The 19,297-nt window shown below is 41.7% G+C and overlaps 1 protein-coding gene and 1 long non-coding RNA gene across 2 annotated transcripts in view; one reads left to right on the top strand and one right to left on the bottom strand.

Moving 5' to 3' along the window:
- RASGRP1 (RAS guanyl releasing protein 1) overlaps positions 1–10,114 on the bottom strand; it is a 44,109-nt gene extending 33,995 nt beyond the window's left edge. The window contains exons 1-2 of the mRNA XM_051620666.1: positions 10,038–10,114; positions 7,405–7,574 (exon numbers count right to left, since the gene is read on the bottom strand). Coding sequence (XP_051476626.1) covers positions 7,405–7,574; positions 10,038–10,069 — 202 coding nt within the window. The 5' untranslated portion in view covers positions 10,070–10,114. The remainder of the gene's footprint in view (positions 1–7,404; positions 7,575–10,037) is intronic.
- A 176-nt stretch (positions 10,115–10,290) lies between these two features.
- LOC127385166 (uncharacterized) overlaps positions 10,291–19,297 on the top strand; it is a 30,284-nt gene continuing 21,277 nt past the window's right edge. Inside the window, exon 1 of the long non-coding RNA XR_007889610.1 lies at positions 10,291–10,367. This is a non-coding gene — a long non-coding RNA (uncharacterized LOC127385166). The remainder of the gene's footprint in view (positions 10,368–19,297) is intronic.

Here is a 19,297-nt window from a genome sequence, read left to right as displayed (position 1 = left end):
GGAAAATTACACTGAAAAGACTGAAGTAAAATTAGCTAAACAGAACTTTAAAATGCAGCTAAGATATCTAAGGTTTCTTTTCCTTGAGAAAAAATTTTCCAGAGACATCAGGTTAAAAAAGAAATCTATTTTCATTTTCGTACAATCCAAATTAACTTGAAGAGTTAGCTAAACAGTACTTAGTATTCTCCAGAGCAGTAATGACTTCTCTGTTCCCACAATGTCATTAATTGATCATTAACATAGCTTCTGTTGCCAAGTAATACTAAAGTTTCTGCACTGTATTTGACCAACTGGCACCCAGATTACCTAACATGCAATGATCAACAACATTTTAATACTGAACAACACCATGAACAACATTTTTACTACTTTTAGGGGGACTGGCGACCTCAACATTCAGCCAAGGCTACAGAGGTGAAAGGCAGAAGCCTCTAAGTTTGTGGAGTCTGAGATACACAATGACTGTTCAGTCTAACCTAGCAGAAATCAGTAAATGACCAAACTGGCCTTCTGTGGGCACACATATGCCTTGAAAGACATAACTGCTTTTGAGTCAGAATTCTATGTCAGAATTTGCTATATGGTAAATGGATAAACTCAGTACCTGAACTGTGATGTTTTACTAGTTACTGTACATTTTAACTAGACTAGAAGAATGTACTTATGTTAAGAGTAGAATGGGTCTCTCTAGATAAAAAGGGGGAAAAACTGGATAAAACTTTCAAATTTTCTGTATTTTACAGGATAAGACAGATACTGTTCTCCTAATGAGTTAACTCTAAATTGCCAGCTTCGTTGTTTGTAAAATGGATGCAATACTTGCCTGGCTCTCAAAGAATTCCTAAGACTCTCTGTATTATTGCATGATATTGATGTAATGTCAGCTATAAAAATATTATCAGTTCACAGAAACAGACAGCTCTGCTAACGTAGTTATTTTTATTCTAGAAAATGTTAACTAACTTGTACAGTTTTAGGCAGCTAGCACCTGAGAGGCAACCAGCACCCTTGTGAGATTGCTGATTTCTCTCAAAACAACTCCATGGAATTTTTTGTCCAGATCAGTCTGGAAGTGGCTTCCAGACTTCCAGTGGCTTCTCACTTTATCACACGTAACAGCAAGAAGCTAGTTGAGCACTGATCAGGCACTGCAGAACAATTTACATCACAACTTACTCTTAGACATGGCTGTCTAAGAGTATTATGACCATTAGAAGTTGCAAATTGCACTAGGTTCACATAAATTCTATAAAGAACATTGCTAATCTTTGAAGTTATGATTTTTAACTTATTTGAAAAGTATTAGCCATGGGTTTAAATCTTATTTTAAGTTGTTGGGTTTTTTTTAATTGAAGATCAACATAGCAGTATAAACAACTAACTCCACTGGAAGCAGTGTATCATGGCTGAGCTTCCAGACAGAATTATACTACATGCTCTGGGAAATATTTCAGTTGCTTTCCTAAAGCCCTTTTCTTACATATCTCTTAAGAAACCAGACATAGGGACACTGCATGGTGACATGCATTTCAAAATGATTCTTCATGATTTCTTTTTTTCAGTGAACACATTCACCTTGCCCAGCAGTAACTGAAACACCTCACTTAAGAGTAAGTCTTCTGTGTGCTACAGTAAACGTGCTTCCAGAACTCAAATGTAAGAGGTGAATGAGTAAGATCTTGCACTCAAAAACTAAGGTCAGAAATACCTTTATAATGTTAAAATTTTGAGATCTTAGAGATTTCTCAGCTCTTAAATGACCCTCAGATGTTTTTAGGAAGACACAAGTGTTTGTATAAATTATGACTTACAAGTGCATTCTTAGAATTCTTTGCTAGGTAGTTCTCAAAAGTTTCAGGACTTGGCTGCAGAGTGAGCAGGGAGATAGCAAGTTGACACTGAGTTAAGATGCATTTTGTCCCAGTTGCAACAGAATTTTTAAACACTTGCATGTACCATGTACCAGTACAGGCTGGGGGCTGACCTGCTGGAGAGCAGTGTAGGAGAGAGAGGGACCTGGGCGTCCTGGTGGACAGGAGGATGACCATGAGCCAGCAATGTGCCCTTGTGGGTAAGAAGGCCAATGGCATCCTGGGGTGTATTAGAAAGGGCGTGGTTAGTAGGTCAAGAGAGGTTCTCCTCCCCATCTATTCTGCCTTGGTGAGGCCACATCTGGAATATTGTGTCCAGTTCAAGAAGGACAGGGAACTGCTTGAAAGAGTCCAGGGCAAAGCCACAAAGATGATTAAGGGAGTGGAACATCTCCCTTATGAGGAAAGGCTGAGGGAGCTGGGTCTCTTTAGCTTGGAGAAAAGGAGACTGAGGGGCAACCTCATCAAAGTTTATGAATATGTAAAGGGTGAGTGTCAGGACGATGGAGCCAGGCTTTTTTCCGTGATGTCCAGTGATAGGACAAGGGGCAATGGATGCAAACTGGAGCATAGGAGGTTCCATGTGAGTATCAGGAAGAACTTCTTTACTGTGAGAGTGACAGAGCACTGGAACAGGCTGCCCAGAGAGGTTGTGGAGTCTCCTTCACTGGAGACATTCAAAACTCACCTGGACAAGTTCCTGTGTGATGTGCTCTAGGTGACCCTACTCTAGCAGGGGTGTTGGACCAGGTGACCTTTCGAGGTCCCTTCCAACCCCTAGGATTCTGTATAAACATTTTAAACAAATGTTTTGTGTGGGCAAGGAAAAGGCTCTCTGACCCTACATGCTCTATAAGCCTGAACGCATGTTAAAATAGTTAATCGAATCTTCGGAAGGTGTATTGATTTAAAAAAAAAAAAAAAAAGCACACTTAAACCTTACTCAAGATTTAAAAAGATACATTTAAAGATACAGATGCTTATAGTAAAAGGAAAGAAACAGGAAGCCCTTACCATACACAAACATATAGTGAAGGTATAAATAGAAAGAAAAATGTATCTGTTAGAATAGAGATTGCCTTGCTAAGTCAGAACACGAAGCTCATAGTAGCACGAGGACAGCTTAGGATGAAAAGTGTTATGAACTATTATTATTTCTATAGTTAGCAGATACACAGTTGACAAGCTATCCAGTGAAGTGAACACAGCTGACACATTTTCCCTCTCTGATCTGTAACATTTTCTGGACTAAATATATGTTAATATGCATTTTTGTAGTCTAAGAAAGATTGCTATAAGCAGAGCTAGCAAAAAGTAGGGCTGTGCTACTAAGCAGATGTTTCCTGTGTTCTGCTGAACTGTAAGCATTAAGTAGTCAACACAGCCATGGACCAGCAAACTAGACCGTACTCTGCTGGTTTCAACAACAAAGCTGATAGGTGTCTTTACAACTAGCAACTAAGTAGGAGACAAAGCTACACTGACTTTTAGAAGACTGTCTGCCAGTCAGAAGTACATTCTTTTCCAGACATTTTATATACTATGTAATGGAAAAACATGGATACAGGAGGTTAAAGTCACTGTTCTACTTAGAATTCCACTCCAGAATCACAGTCACTAATGGAGATTTTCTCCAGAATGTATTATTTCCCTCCTGAAGCTGTCATATTCCAAGCCAAGAACTCATAGCTTCAGCCATCTTGTTAGCAACTGAACATCTACCTTTAATTTTCTCTTTGCAACATTTTTGTTCAGAATTAACCTAATGGAGAGGCTTCCCTGAACCTAACCTTCCTACAGACTCTTTATTTTCTAGTCTTTTCAATCATGTTACGCTAGCTCCTGCTCTTCTTCTTTATGCACTGTTCTCCCTTATTTGATTCCACTTTTCCTCTACTTCCCTATTATGACTTCTCTTTCTTTCCACACAATCACGTTTTTATCTGGAAAAGTTATTGTCAGCTCCACTTACACACTACACTTCCCCTTCTTTCCTAAGGCAATCCCCATGTGATGCATTGACTTGCACTCTACAGCCCTTCTTATCAATCCAGGTCACAACACTAACAGCATCCTGTAGGTAAAGTGTTGAGAGGACTTTCCAGTTATGTAGAACATGTTTTGAATCACTGTCCTATATAACCAAAGCTCTTCTCTTTAATTGATGAGAGCATGTTCAAGTCTCTACAGGTCTTGTAATCTCAGGACCAATATTCCCTTCTAAGACACCTCCTGACTTCAATCTCTTGTCACGCTCTTTTTTTCCTGAACTTTTGTCCCAGCTTACATCCAGATTTTCTGTTGCCTTTACTTTTAGCAATTCATTTGCAGGATGATTCATCTTATTCATCCTGATGCAACCTTTCATAGGACTTGAAGAAATCTCTACTTCCAGCAATCCTTTCTCATCGTGCTATTGAATAAACAGGGGTGCAATGCTGATCTCTCAGATTTAGTGAGCATCTACATGACTTCACACTACCTCATATGACCCTCACTGTTTCTGTCTCTAAAGCACATGCCTATCATTCATCAGTACAAGCTAAATTTGAGAGGTGAAAGAGCACAAAATAATCATCCCAAAGTGGATGTTTAATTTAATTTAATTACACTGAATAAGCTTTCGGTCTTTTCTTAAAAAAAAAAAGCTTCCTAACTCTTTACTTTTGGAATTAGCAGGTACAACACTATTCAGTCTACAATCTATCATCACCTTCTACCCAGCACTCCTGTAGACTCACAGAGACTCACAGACAATATCGCTAAGTGCAAGATCCTATTTGTTACTCATCTCTGTAGCATAGATTTTGGAGTAACTTGGCTCTCTGAACAAAAATTTTCTTTCTACATCATGGAATCCATTTACAACTCTGTGGCAAAGGTTAGCCTTCTCACTCTTAACTTCAACTTGGCATATCCCCCTTTCTCACTTTTTCCCCTTATCCATACTGTAAGATAAATAACTTCACAGCTGTAAACTCTTAATACCTTCTTGGTTATACATTCTTATTATATAATCTCTGTAAGTATGGCAAAAGGCTCCCAACTTCCCCTTGCACACCATTGTTGACAGCCACTCTTACACATTATTTGCTTTTTCCAGACTTGTGTAATTGAGCCCAGGAACATAAATTCAGCTGCATACTTAATACAGGAACTATATTTGCAACTGTACATGTAATATGAACAAGTGCAGTATAATATTAACATGATGCAGTATATATTCCAAAATGTGATGCATTATCATCTCTACTGGCTGCTTTTCTCCTTAACCCTGGACAGCAAATGAATCAAGGACTTATTCCAGAAAGTGAACTTAAAACAGAGAAAGGAAATCTGTGCTTATGTCTTAGGGGGTTCCGTATTTTAATAAAACTCAGATCACAGTAATTAATTTCTAGAATAATATGCAAAATATTATAAGTCAGCATATCTGATATTGAAGACCTAACCTTAGTCTGAATGCAACTACTAGAATACAGGGTAATAGCTTTACTTCAGTACTATGCATGGAAAGAAACCTGCTCATTCGGTTTACTTGTAATCATTCAGCAACTATGCATTTTTCTACCCTTTTTCTCCCTACCCCATGCCTCCTCAAATTCCCAGGTTAAAGTTTTTTCCGTCTTCCTTTATCAGTATAATGATGTGAATGAGTTTTGCACAGTGTTTTTGTTGGTAGCGACAAGAACCTTCTTTAAGGAACTTTATTACGTAGGTTATCTATAGTTGTAACAGCTGCACTTCACAATTTGTATAAATACCTTACCAGAAAATTCCAATATAGCTTAAGAACATGTATCATGTCATAGAAGATGTACAAATACACACACTGCTATGAATTACCCAATAAGAGTCTAAACTTCTGCAGCACACATCAAATTCTAGAGGTCCTTAGTGAGTTTAAGATTACGTTTCACTACAATTCACTTTGCTAGACCTACATACCACTTGTCAAGGCTCAAGAAAACCCTATTAAGACAACTACGATAAACTTTCTAACTGAAGTATGAAACCCTTTAGAAAGATTCACATGTATATACAGCTGAAGTGGACAGGTACACTTGATTTTCTTTGGCACTTTAGTCCTTATGATATATGGGTGTCCACGAATCTAAGAACACTTAAGCATGTGCATGCTGATATACATAAAGCATTTTAAAAGTATTAAAATAATTAGCCCAACAGTAATCTCCCATTCAGGGTTTCACTACACTACTTGAAAATGCAATAATTTTGCTAGATTTTTTTTATAATGCTACATTTATAATACCTTTTTTTTATAAAAACGTGGACTTGTTAATACTGGTCAAGTAGCCACAATATTAAAACTGTATAAAGTTCTTATACATGCTTTAGATGTCTTATCTCACTGCTAGAGAACTAAAATCTATAAAAACATGAATCAACATTCATTTAGAAATTAGGACTTTATAGCAGTTCAGTGGATACGTTCCTTATAATAATTAAATGGAGGAGAAAAGAAGCCAAAAAGAAAAAAAAGGTACTGACAATTACATGTGTCATCAGCTTCTCTAAGACACACATTTGTCTACACATGCTGAGTAAAAGGCTTTAAAGGTAACAAAAAAAAAAAGCATTTCCAATGAACGTGAAATATTTGTCATTGTTTACACAGTATGTACTTGCTGTATCATTAGATCACCACTACGTGTTACTATTTAACTATCTAGATTAATTATTTTAGAGATTTGTGGGTGTTCAAGTACATTTATTTTCTAAGGACAACTCTGCAAGTAAGACTTTGCCACATGCTTTAAGAATAGCTCACAGCACTGAAAGACAGCATTGTGTGAACAGATGCACTATTTACAAGCAAATTATTCAGTATCATTTTGAGTGTCTTCAGTACTAACATATTTTAATAATAGAAAAAAAACACATTTACTAACAAAAAAGTTGGGAAAGGAGACTAGGGGATATAAGGCGTAGGCAACAGTCATGCTTGTCCATATATCAAAATTCTTATTGTAAAAAGACAAATGGATAACTGCTAGCCTCAAAAAAGTATACAGTTGATTTTTCTTTGGGTTCTCTCTCTTTTGTAGAGTAGCAACTTTAAATCAATACCAATAATGCAAGAAGCAATCCAGTGTTATTTCATCTAATTTAAAAATAGCCCTGGTAATTTCAAAATGTTTAATATAAACATCTTGTTTACACACATTATGAGAACATTACCACAATATGTAAAACATAAAGATTACTTGCTAAAGTTTGCCACATTGGTTCTTGAAGAAACAACAAAAAATACATAGAAGTGTAGATGACTGGTGTTTGTCTTATTCTCTCAAGAAAAAGCAGTGGTCATACTAATCTCTTAGCATATACTACACACATATGCATTAACAGATCCACAAACCTATAGAAATATGCAGTCACCTACAGTATAGAAAAACCTCAGTACACCTTTCTAGTCCTCTAATAAACAAATCTAATTCACTAGAAAGTGACCTAAACATAGCCAGAACAGAAATTAATACAATTCTAAAAACCTCCAGACACTCACCAAAAGACTGGATGCAGGTTTCAAGAAGAACTTCCAGAGTGGCCCCTTTGGCTAAGTGCCCCAACGGCACCATCGCGACCTGGGTAAGGTTTGAAAGGCTGGAGCAATGACTGATCTGCTTCAGCTCAAGTGCAGATTCAGGGGCAGTGCCTCGTGCTTGGGCAGGTTGCCTAAAGAAAGCAGAATAGTGAAGTTAAGTAAAAGAAGACAGAGTGGTAAAACTTATGCTGCATGGGAAAGGAGAGATTTAAAGGACAATTACTCTCTGTAGCTAGCGTGCTGAAAGACATAACCCTCCCACTTAATACGTAAACCAAAGAGACTGCTCAGTGAGGGGGTTTTTTTGTGTTGTTGTTTTTTTTTTTTCTTCTGTTAAATGTGGATCGTAGAGCACACAGTTAAACAGCTCCATGAATGACCCGTCAAGATTATAAGAAGTCTTGTTTCTTTTTTGGGGGGCTCTGTTTACATTACCATTTCACCAGAAAAAAATAAACCCCAAACCCTCAAACTATTTAAGGGGAATATTGTCATGCAATAATCATAATCTACCAACACATTCTTGTGCAACCTCCCAAAAGTAAAGGAGAAAAAAAAAAATGGAACTAGAATAAAATACCACTTACATTGGAAAACAGTAGGCTAGCTTTATTAATTTAATTTGGAAAATTACTATTAAGTAAACAAAATATCACTGCAACTTTAGAGTGGAGTACTTCACAATTAAAAAAAAATAGTTTACATCCATTCAATACTATTATTTCATACCAAGTTGTTTTAAACTTGTATACATGACTAAAAGTATATCTTTATTATTAAGGTAAAAGAGACCAAAATAAAGCACGTATCTAGTTTTAGGCTTGTATTTTGATCATATAATGTCTTACCCTTCAAGAATGTGTATGTTTACAGATAATATTAAAGGCTGTTCATTGTTTGCATACAAGTTCTTCTGTATGTAATAGTAAATATGCACATCATTATATAAATGAAAAGTGCCAAAGCATTTTTGCCTGTGAATAACAGGAATCACTTAAAAAATTGACTTTAGAGTAAATCATACAGTTCAGAAATGGCAACAACCACTGCTGTTTCAATAAAACATGGATTTATTTCAGGGACAATTTACACTCTGCAGTCTTCCCAAACAAATGAGTCCCACATCTTTGAGATGCTATCTTAAGCTTTCATACAACTTTCATGCAAAATTTTATTAATAAACTGACAGTTCTGGGAATAAAAGGCATAGAAATTTATCCAGTGTGCATATTACATACTGATAGGGAATGTAAAGGCACAAGCATCCCTGTAGAGGTACTCCTAGGTTTAGTTGGAAACATACATGACTTATGGAGACAGACTGGACCCTACCTCATCCCATTTCCAGCCTTATCTTAAATTTCTGTCTCGTTTGTATGCTGGGGAAGTCGTGAAACTGCACATGATGCCACTTACAACCCAATAACCCCAGACCTCCATAGTTTCAAAGTCAGGAAAATACAGCCCTGACCCTGAAGAAGTAGTGACCATCACTCAGCTCCTCCATAGCTGACCTGACAGTGGCTATGCAAAGAATGTTCTCTTCCCTTCCCCCTTTCTCTAAATTTCCCCCTTAGCTCTGTGATCTGACTTCCTGTTCTCATATAAAAAGAACAGAGGCCTGATCAGCTTTCAGGGTTTTCTTTTTACCAGCTAAAAATCCTCTCCTAACTTTATTCCAATACCTCTTCAACACAGGGCAGAGGATCCTAACAATACAGTAGTAGTAAAGTAGGAGTTGAGGAAAGAAGGTATTTTAGGTCATGGGAAAAGAGTGCTAAAAAACTCCTGTCCACACCCCCAAAAAAAGTTTACAATTACACTGTGGCCGACTTAGCAACACTGGACAAGCAAAATGCAGCCGGTGACATGTCGGAAACCAGCCATTCATTAGAACAGATCCCCTTCCAGCAGTTACTTGACATGAAAAATAGATTAAAGCTGGGGGGGAGGAAAATGAGGGGGCGACGGAGTGGGGGGACAGGACAGGAGCCCCTTGAACTTCCACTGCAGACTACTTGGCGGTGGAGAAGAAACCAGAAACAACGGCCCATCAGTCCGTGAACTGACACCCGGGACAGGCGGATCTTGGCCGGCGAGAAGCGGACACCCCGCTCCCGGCCTCGCCGCAGACCGCCGCCGCAGGTACCCGGAGCCCGGCTGGCCGCCGAGCCGCCACTCCCGCTCGGCTGTCACGCCGGGACCGTAACGTGAGGCTCTTCCCAGCCCGACCTCACCGAGGCCCGCTTGCACTCAAAGGTACGAAACAAAATCCTCCCCCTCACAGCCCTCCCGCGCTTCTTTTCCCCTTTCTTTCCCGCCCGGGAGTGCCTCGCCGGCCCCCCCGGAGCCCCAGCCGCCCGGACTACGAAGCCCACGCCAGCCCCGCGGTGGCGGCAGCACCTCTCACCCGACCCCACCGCCCCGGCTGGGCACCTCACGCTCTCAAGCGCGGCGGCGTGTGCCCCGGAGACACCCCCCCCCGGCGGCCACCACCGCCGGACGGCAGCGTGCTCTGCGGCGGGGCACCATCCCGTTCCGGGCCGCCGCGGGCAGGGGGACACAGGAGAATAAAACAGCCACGGCGAACTCACTGGTTTTCGCTCCTTTTCCCCAAGGTTCCCATGTCGGCGCCAGCCGAGGCTCCGCCGCCCGGCCGGCTCTGCCAGCAGCGCAGGGAGCGGGGATACGCGGGGCGGAGGAGACCGGGGGGTGCAGCGCGGCCCCGCACATCGCCTCCCGCCTCCTCCCGCCGCGCCGCTCTCCAGCTCCCCGTTTCGTCTCGGGAGGAGTCTGAAACCAATTCAAGTGGGGCAGCGGCAGCAGCAGCCGCCACCCGTGACGAGCGCAGGCGAAGATCTTATCGGCAGAAGGAAGTGCTGAGCTACGGGGCTGCTCTTCTCTGAAGCCAGCGGATTTACCAGGTACCGAAACGCGCTCTCCTGCTCGCACCGCCTGGCTCTAAAACCGCCGTAACTTTTCCACGGCTCAACTTCTGCCCGGCTGGCCAGGCCAGGCCCTCCCTTCCCTCAGGGAAAACCCCCTCCCCACGGCGGGCTGCGCCGCCGGGGCTTACGCCCGCCTACGACAGCCGGCACGCCACCGGCCCGCGCCCACCCGCTGCCCGGGGACAGCCGCTGCCGGGGCGCCTGGGGCAGGTTGTGCCGGCCGGGGGACAGGCGCAGCCGAGCTCTTGGCCACAGCCCAGCGGCTCCCACGGCAACACCCCTGCCTGTCCCAGCACGGGCCACCGCCGAGCCCCTACCCGGGGCTACGTGACCGCCCGTGGGGTGGACCCACGCGTGCCTGGCCCCGCGCGCCGATTGGCTGGCCGGCCGAGGGGCGGGCTGCCCGCCGTGCCCCCACCTGCCCGCCGGGCACGGGGCCGGGCGGGGCGCAGCGGGGGGCCGGGCTGGCGGCCGGGGAGCCCGGGCGGTGCGCTCTGCGGCGGCAGGACCGCGCCGTGCTCCCCTCGCTGCGGGAGTCTGGGAGCGAGCGCTGGCGCGATGCTGGGGTGGGGGCACAAAGCTGAGGTATCCACAGTAACGATTATTTTAAAGCCTCTCTGCTTATTCGCACTTTACGCTGTCCCTCCAGTTTAATCTCAGAGCAAGGAAAGGGGACCCTCTGGTTTTCATGATCCTTCTAGCGTAAATACGAGTTTCTGGGAACTCTTCCAACTCAGTGTTGAGAACTACTTTCTCACTTCTGATGAGAAATGACAGGGCAGAAAATCAGAAAGGGCAAACTCACTCCATATCCCGTAACTTTCTGTATGACCGCATGGTCTTTTGTTGAGAAGTAGATTCAATGGCACAGTACAGAACTACTGGGTCACAGGGCTCTTCAGCTCCTGCGTTGTCAACAGCTTATTTTGAGAGCTCACTTTATGTTCTTAAAATTACTCAGGCATCATCATGCCATTGTGCCTCGCACTGAGGTCCAGACAGTTTTCATAAACTTACTGTAATTTTAAGACTAACTGGTAAGGTTCAGGTATTCAAAGTAATTCTCTGCCAACAACCAGGGCACGTTTCTCTTTAGCTCTCCAAAATGATCAGTTTTGCAAAGGACAAGCTCAGTAGCCTTTTCTCAGAGGCAGTGGTAACTACCATTATCACAACAGGAGCTGTGCAAACCCAGCCTTTGCTTTGCTGAACACCTCCAAGTAAAAGGAAAAACCCAACATACTCCTGGAAATCACAGCAGTGATTCAGCAGGTGCCATTCTTCTGAGTAAGTTTTAAACTTATTCCTAGCATAGAGCTTGAAGGTCATGGTGGTTTAAGAAACACATATATTAATATAGATCCAAGACCAGTGGTCATGTGGTCTGTGATATTATGTTGTTAAGCCAGTCTCCTGGCTGCATTCTACTTTAGAGAAGTACATCCCAGCTATCTTTGCTTCCTCTTTTACACAATTTCCTTGAGAAGTTCATGTGCATGTGTACGCATGCAAATAAATGGTGGTTTGACAGAAAGAATGCTCTCAATCTTTGTGGTCAGAAGGTAAATATGTAAATTTTAGAGTACATAATGTCATACAAAAATTCAGTTGTGATTTACATGCCCACACAGCAGTCTGACATACTGATCCTTGAATGTGACATTCATCAGATGAAATGGTTTCCTGCTGTAAAATAGATTCATGCCTGTTTTTTGTCATCAGAGGTTTGGAGATTTGCTTGTGGAAATGCAAGATACTCTGCTCTCAGAGCTTCAATCCATAGATTATTACTTAAAAATGCAATTTATGATCCAAAGGAATTGTGCTAACAGAGTTGCAAGATGATGATGGCTAGGATGGGCCATATTGCTCCCAAGGGAACATGCTCAGCCAGTATTTTTGTACTCTTGTGGTCAAATTTCTGGAAGATCTTGCAACAATAGTAACTTATAAATTGGCTTTTATTGGAACCAAGTGAAAGGACCAACTTACTGCCTCAGCACAAACCAGATCTTAGAAGTTCTGTTTTTCTCCCACCAAGTTAGTGTGAGTCCACAAACCTAGCTTGGCCTTGAAGTGGAGTGAAGATAATTTCATTAAGTTATTTTTTCATATCTATTTTAAGCTCATTTAATTTGCCATTTTTCCTGGATCCCCATTCACAGAATCACAGAATCATCAAAGTTGGAGAAGACCTTCAAGATTATCAAGTCCAACCGTCCACCCTACAACCCGTAACCACTAAACCATCTCCTGAAACACCTCGTCTGCCCATTTTTTGAACACCTCTAGGGATGGTGCCTCTACCACCTCCCTGGGCAGCCTGTTCCAATGCCTCACCACTCTTTCTGTGAAGAAAGTTTTCCTAATATCCAGTCTGAACCTCCCTTTGGGCAACTTCACTCCATTTCATCTTCTCCTGTTGCTAGTCACCAGGGAGAAAAGGCCTACACGCACCTCACCACAACCTCCTTTCAGGTAGTTGTGGAGAACAATGAGGTCTCCCCTTAGCCTTCTCCAGGCTGAACAGCCCCAGCTCCCTCAGCCTCTCCTCACAGGACCTGTTCTCCAGAGCCGTAATCAGCCTAGTTGCCCTTCTCTGCATCCTCTCCAGCACCTCAATGTCCTTTTTATACTCTGGTGCCCAAACCTGCACCCAGTGCTCAAGGTGGAGCCTCACCAAGGCCGAGTAGAGGGGCAGGATCACCTCCTTGGTCCTGCTGGTCACACATTCCTGTTCTTTACAGTAGGCCAAATAATAGAGCTTGTACAACCACATGGTGAGTTGCACAGAAAAATTAATCAGGGCAAAAAACCCAACCCAACTAAAATTGAAACACATTCTTCCATACAGTATTAATTATTTAATTTATTTCGCCACTGATATTAGCTCAATTTCTGCCACAGCAGACTCTTCTGCTCATTTAGCACCTGAGGCCGCAGATTCAACAAGTAGAGAAGTGACCCTGGCATCTCAGTAGTAACATAAACATTCCAGTATTATCAGTCCACTAGCTGGAAGACTTGCTGCTAGTTAAAACAGAGTTCTGTAAAGAAAAAAAAAGATAGTAAAAGGAAAATTGGCTTCGTTCTGGCTCAAACCAGGTCAGAGTTATAGAACATTTTGAGTGTTTTGTTCCAAGCTCAGGTCATAACTTTTGATCAGGATAATCTAGGCTTTGGGCACTTTCACTAATTTATCAAACATTTCTATTTTCAGAAAGTTGTAGTGTTAATGAACGTTTTGGTCTGATAACCACAGTGAGTTATCATGGTAATTCTCTTGCTATATTGCTCTTGATGCACGTTTGCCCTAGTGGCCAGGGATGGAATGTCCCACTTTCTGAAGCAATGTGACCTGTAACAGTGTTAATGTTTGTGACTTTATCACAAGTATCTCCAATGATGCATGTCCTAGTGTGACTTTTTGGACAACTACAGCTTTCATTTTAATTGGGAGGTAATAAAAATCGTACTCATGATTGCAGTATGGGACCTGAAAGTGTAAGAATATAGGATTGAGAGAGTGGATAGTAAATTGAGAAGAAAGTGAATCCTCTTTTTAAACATCTCTAAGTGTTCTAGAAGAATGGACATATCTTATTTGAGTGCTTTGGGTTGTCAATAAGGTACCTCTGAGGTTCCAGCTTTTCTGAAAGAATAGAAGGAATTGAGAGCACCCGGTAGCCACTGCCTTCTTACGTCTAAGGACCATAGGTTGGTGTACATTATGTGCAAGTCACCTTACAAAGTTAGTAGCTATGCTACTAAGAGATCTTCCTATCCAATCTGCCTCTATACTGACATTTCTTCTGTAAAGGCTGCTTCTGTTAAACCTTTTGGTGTCCAGGAGTCAGTGTTGAACTGACAAGGTGTAATCAATCATCATAGAATCATAGAATCATCTTGGTTGGAAGGGACCTTGATGATCATCAAGTCCAACCATAACCTAAATCCCCCTACCATAACCTAATTTACCCGTTCAGTGCCTAAATCATGTCACTAAGCACTACATCTACATTTCTTTTAAATATTTCCAGGGATGGTGACTCCACCACCTTCCTGGGCAACCTGGGAAAAGAGGCAGGACTAGAATTCATGGAAGAGGAAAAGGAAAAGCTTAGGAAAATTGTCAGAACATAGAGTGGAGCATGGAATATCTAGGTTTCACTGGTTTTGGATTTTGGTAGAGCACTTCTTAGGTTACTTGCCATCTGTGGGTTCCTCACCACTTGGCAGTGAACACCCAGGCTGATTATTACAGCTTCTGTGTGTCATTTTGTCAGTTCAAATGCCAAAGGTCTGTGGGATGGATTGAATGAATCCAGTCCTAGTAACAATCTATGTAGGTGTAAACATGCTGCCACTTGATGAAACATCTGTAGTTTTTAGTCTGGAAATTATAGGCAAGACATAGTTTGTAGGTAAAGGCAACATCTTTTGTCAGACCAACTGGTACAGTAAGAAAAAGACAAGGTTTTGAGTAGAGTTGAAGAGGGTTTCTTCAGAGAATCACATAAACACAAGGTGTCTGTATTTGGAAGGGTCTAGCCTCCTGCTCAAAGCATGGGCAGCTGTGGTACTAGACCTGGTTGCCCAGGCCAGGGCTTTATCCAGTTGGATCTTGAAACCCTCCAAGTGTGAAGACTGCACAACTTCTCTGTGCAGCCCGTTGCAGTGTTTGACTGTTCTTATGTTTACAAAAGTAAATAAATAAATAAAAATCCTTATATCCAATAAATATCTTCTCTTGTTTCTGTTTATTTGTTGTCTCTCAAACTCCTGCCATGTCCTGCTGTGAAGAGCCTGGCTCCTCCTCAGTAACCTTCTCAGAAACACAGTCAGTCTGCTATTGTATCCTCACTAAGGGCATCTCTTCTCCAGGCTGGAAAGGCTCAGGTCCCTTAGCATCTGCTCTCAGGGCAAGCACTCCAGCCTCCAGCAATCTTGGTGGCTGTCTGGTGAACTCACTCCAGTTTGTCAATGTCCTTCTGGTACTGGGGACCCAGAAATGGACTCAGCCTAGAATGCTGGGTAGAGATGGTGTCATCACTTCCCACAGACTGCTGTCTCTGTCCGCAGTGTTGTTGACCTTCTCTGCTGTCTGGGCACACTGCAGGCTCTTGTGCTGCTTGCTGCCTGGCAAGACCTCCACCTCTTTTTCAGCAGTGCTGCTCCCCAGATCTTAAGTCCCCAGCCTACACTGATGCAAGGATCTCTTCCTTCCCAGGTGCAGGGCTATGCATTTGTGCTTGCAGAATTTCTTATAAGTTCCTGTCAGTCCATTCCTCCATCTTGTCTGCATCTCTCTGGATGGCAGCCCTCAAGTGTACTGCATTGTCATCCCAGTTTGATGCTGCATGCAAACTCGAGGAGAGTGCGCTGTGACTCCTCCTCCAGACTGTTGATAGCTGTTAAAATGGATGAATCCCAGGTCAGACCCCTATGTTACTCACCGCCAGCCTCCAGTTAAAGTACAACCCATACTCTCTGAGCCTAACCAATCAAACAGCTTTTTACTAGATCAATACCCAGTTGTCCACCCATCTAGACCTCAGTGTCCCAAACTGAATGCAAGAATGTTGTAAGAAATTATGTTGAAAGCTTTACTAAACTTTAAAAATAGCAACATCTGGAAATCTGTCTACATTTTCCTGTATTATACTAGTTGGCCTAATAAAAGGTATTATCTCTATCTATAGATCTTGTCTTGACTGTGTCTTTATGGCCATTGCAGTTATGACAGTGTTACCATGTAGAGATGGCCCTTGAAGAGCTGGGTACTCCAAAATGAGGAGATTAATTGTGTGTATGGGTGTCAATATTGCCCTTAACTATGAAACATGGTACAGTTTCTTTCCTAGCACCTCAGCTCCCATTCAGATCATAGCATGAATATGTAGTAGAGGCAAATAAGGAGAAATAGTGATTGGCGTTGTCATTTTCAACTGCTTTGGTTACAGAAGGCAGATGCCTTGCACTTACTAGGGAAGAAGGATTGCAGAAGTGAAATTGTGATCTCATGGCTGAGATACTTGAAAACTGCTTGTGCATCTTCTACGGACTCTCCTAGATCCTTGCCCTTCCAGTAACAATGCTGAAGAGTGCTTTCTATGTACCTATTGGCTGTATTCCTCAGGCTTTGGATGCTGCCTGAGCTTTCTTTTACCTGCAGAAATTGCAGAAATCTGAATTTTCACTAGTGAAAATTAAAGAAAAATGTGTACTTTGATCGTGCAAAATACTGAGTAATGCTAGTTAGTTTTTTTGAGGAAAAAGGTTCTAATTGTCTCAACTTCTGTGGCCTTCCCTTGTGCCTTTGCTTCCCCTTTTTAAATGGGAAAAACAATCTCACTGTACTTCATGAAGATGATTGATAAAGTCTTTTTTTGACTTACAGCTGTGTTGACGAGAATTTATCCAGTTGCTCAGTAATGCTCTGGAAGTAACTATATTTATGCTCGTGAAAATGCACATATATTCCAGTGATGCACAGTATATCTGAGTGTATGATATTGCAACCTAAATGAGAGGTTTCACTTTCAGTCCAGGAAATTTGACTCTGATAGATGGATATATGCATGAGGCAGTGCAAACAGTGCATCAGTACCTGAGTTTCATCAGAACCCTGATTAGGATTCTGAGTAGAAGTGAGTCCTCCCCAGAATGGCCAAATTCTTCTTCACTTTTTTTCCTTTTTTTCATACAAATCTTGCAAGATGAAGTGAGCCATTCCAGGAAAATGTAGATATCTTATGTTTTTTTAATAATTTCTCTTTCTGTTTTTACCCTGAACTCCATAGTGGACTTAAAAGTCATTGAAGAGTGTAACTTTTACTTTAAGAACTATGCCTAAGTTTATCATTAGTTGTTTGTACAGATGATTTGCAAGCTGCTGATTGGCAACAGTCTTGCACTGTCAGCTATGTGTAACTGAAACTGTTAGATTTTGTTGTTGGTTGTGGGGTTTTTTATTGTTTTTAACCTGGAAGACTAAAATTTTAGTGGACTAAAATAATTGTTCCAGTAAGAAAAGCAATTAACATATAACTAGATAACATATAAAAACATCTAGTCTGGTTAGTCAGAAAAAGTTATTAGCTGCTGACATTTTTCTGAGTAGAAGCATACTTTGGTTTGTGTGGCTTTGAGGCTAAGTCTACAAGTAATATCTCAGCCTTTTTATTGGTTAAAAATTCTGATGTTTTCCTATTTAGAAGAATACTGCTGAAATACAGTAAGCACTGATCATCTGCCTAGAAGGATCATCTGCCTACCTTGCAATAATGTCCAGCTGTTTCAGAAGGAGCACACAGTGGGACTCTTACGATAATGCAGTATGATACTGCAGTATACAATGAAAGGTAATGGTATTGTTGTCCCAAAATAATAACTGACAACAGTATTGCCAACTGAAATCTGTATTCTGTATAACTAAAACCAAAATCATATTTAATTCTGGCATCAGGGAAAGACAAAAGCTTTTTTTTTTACTATAAGTCCAAGAGCATTGTAATAATAACTTCTGTTTCCCTCCAGTAGTTCATAGTTAAATAGTTTTCTTTTATGTTTTTTCAGAATTGATCAGTTTTGGTTCAGTCATCAGGATGCTTATGTGTACATACAATTTACCAATTGATTTTTGTAAGAATAGCACAAAATATTAATCTTCTTCCTTTCCTCCTCCCACGCCCCTCAAGACCCCAGCTGCAACACCTTCTTTCTTATAATGCCTGTGTTAAAATATGGATAGATAAGGTGAAAACTATCTGGTACTGTTGAATCAACTACTGTCGAGAAACAGTGAGTCTCAAGATACAGAAAGGAAGAGCATAACAATACTACCAATAATCCTTCTTTTTGTTCACCAACCAATTTAAAAGAACAAACCAGCTGCTTAAAGAGGATGTAGATGACATCATCCCGAACTTCCCTTTGTAAACATTTTCTAAGGAGACAGTGATTAGCTACTTCCTTTACAGGATATCTCTTGGTCGGCAGCAAGAAGCAAGAGGCCACTCACTAGGGAAGTATTAAGTGTATTGTTTTAACCTTTTAAAAGTGGTTTCACAGATCAATTATTGTGGATGTAACAATCCCTTTGAAAGTATCACAGGGTGAAAGCTGGCTCGCAGAAGTAGGGGATGGGGGTTTCTTTAATATAATACTTAGAATTTTTCTATTTAGCAAATAGCAGCTAAAATTACAGTGTTCCTTCGAGTTGGAAATAAACAGACATGATTTCCAAGTGGTTTGCCTCTGACAGAGCTGCTTCAAAATTTCCAAACTGAGTGGGCAAAATTCAAGTTCGCTGCTACAGTGTTGAAGGTCAGTATTTATGATTCTGCCCTTGTTATGTGCAGTGACAAAATCAGTGGTAGGGATTATGTGAAGAAGCAGGAGTGACAGTTATTTGAGGAGAAATGAGGAGTAATGACAGGGGTTTCACAGGATGTGGGTGTGTAGGAAGTGGTGTTTCTCTGCCCTTTCTGATCTCATCTGAAGGGCAGGAATCTTTTCCAAGGGGATTTAGCCCTGAAGTGCTAGGTTGTGCTGATCTGAAGTGAACACTGGATTGAGTGCTGAGAATGTAAGCAAACATGATACGCCATATAAACAAGGCCCATACTCCTCTGCTGTGGGACTCCCCTTTTGCATCACTTCAAGGAAAATGCTCTTTATGCTTCTCACCTGGTTTTGCTTGTTCCTCTCTCTGTCTCTCTTGTTACGCTCAGTCTGCGAATCATCTGGGGAAGAGGGGAAGTGAGAGGAGAGTGGAGGGAGATCATCTTCCCTCACATCCATTCCAGCAACTCACCAGAGCTGGGAGATCAGAAGGAAGCAGAACAGGACTAAGAGTAAAGGCAGTGTGGCTGCAGAAAATAGCAGTGGCTGCCAAGGGCTTT

Source organism: Apus apus, chromosome 5, assembly GCF_020740795.1.
Source record: "Apus apus isolate bApuApu2 chromosome 5, bApuApu2.pri.cur, whole genome shotgun sequence".
NCBI lineage: Eukaryota > Metazoa > Chordata > Aves > Apodiformes > Apodidae > Apus > Apus apus.
Note: the sequence above shows the minus strand (reverse complement) of the source record. Positions and strands in the feature narration are given on the sequence as shown.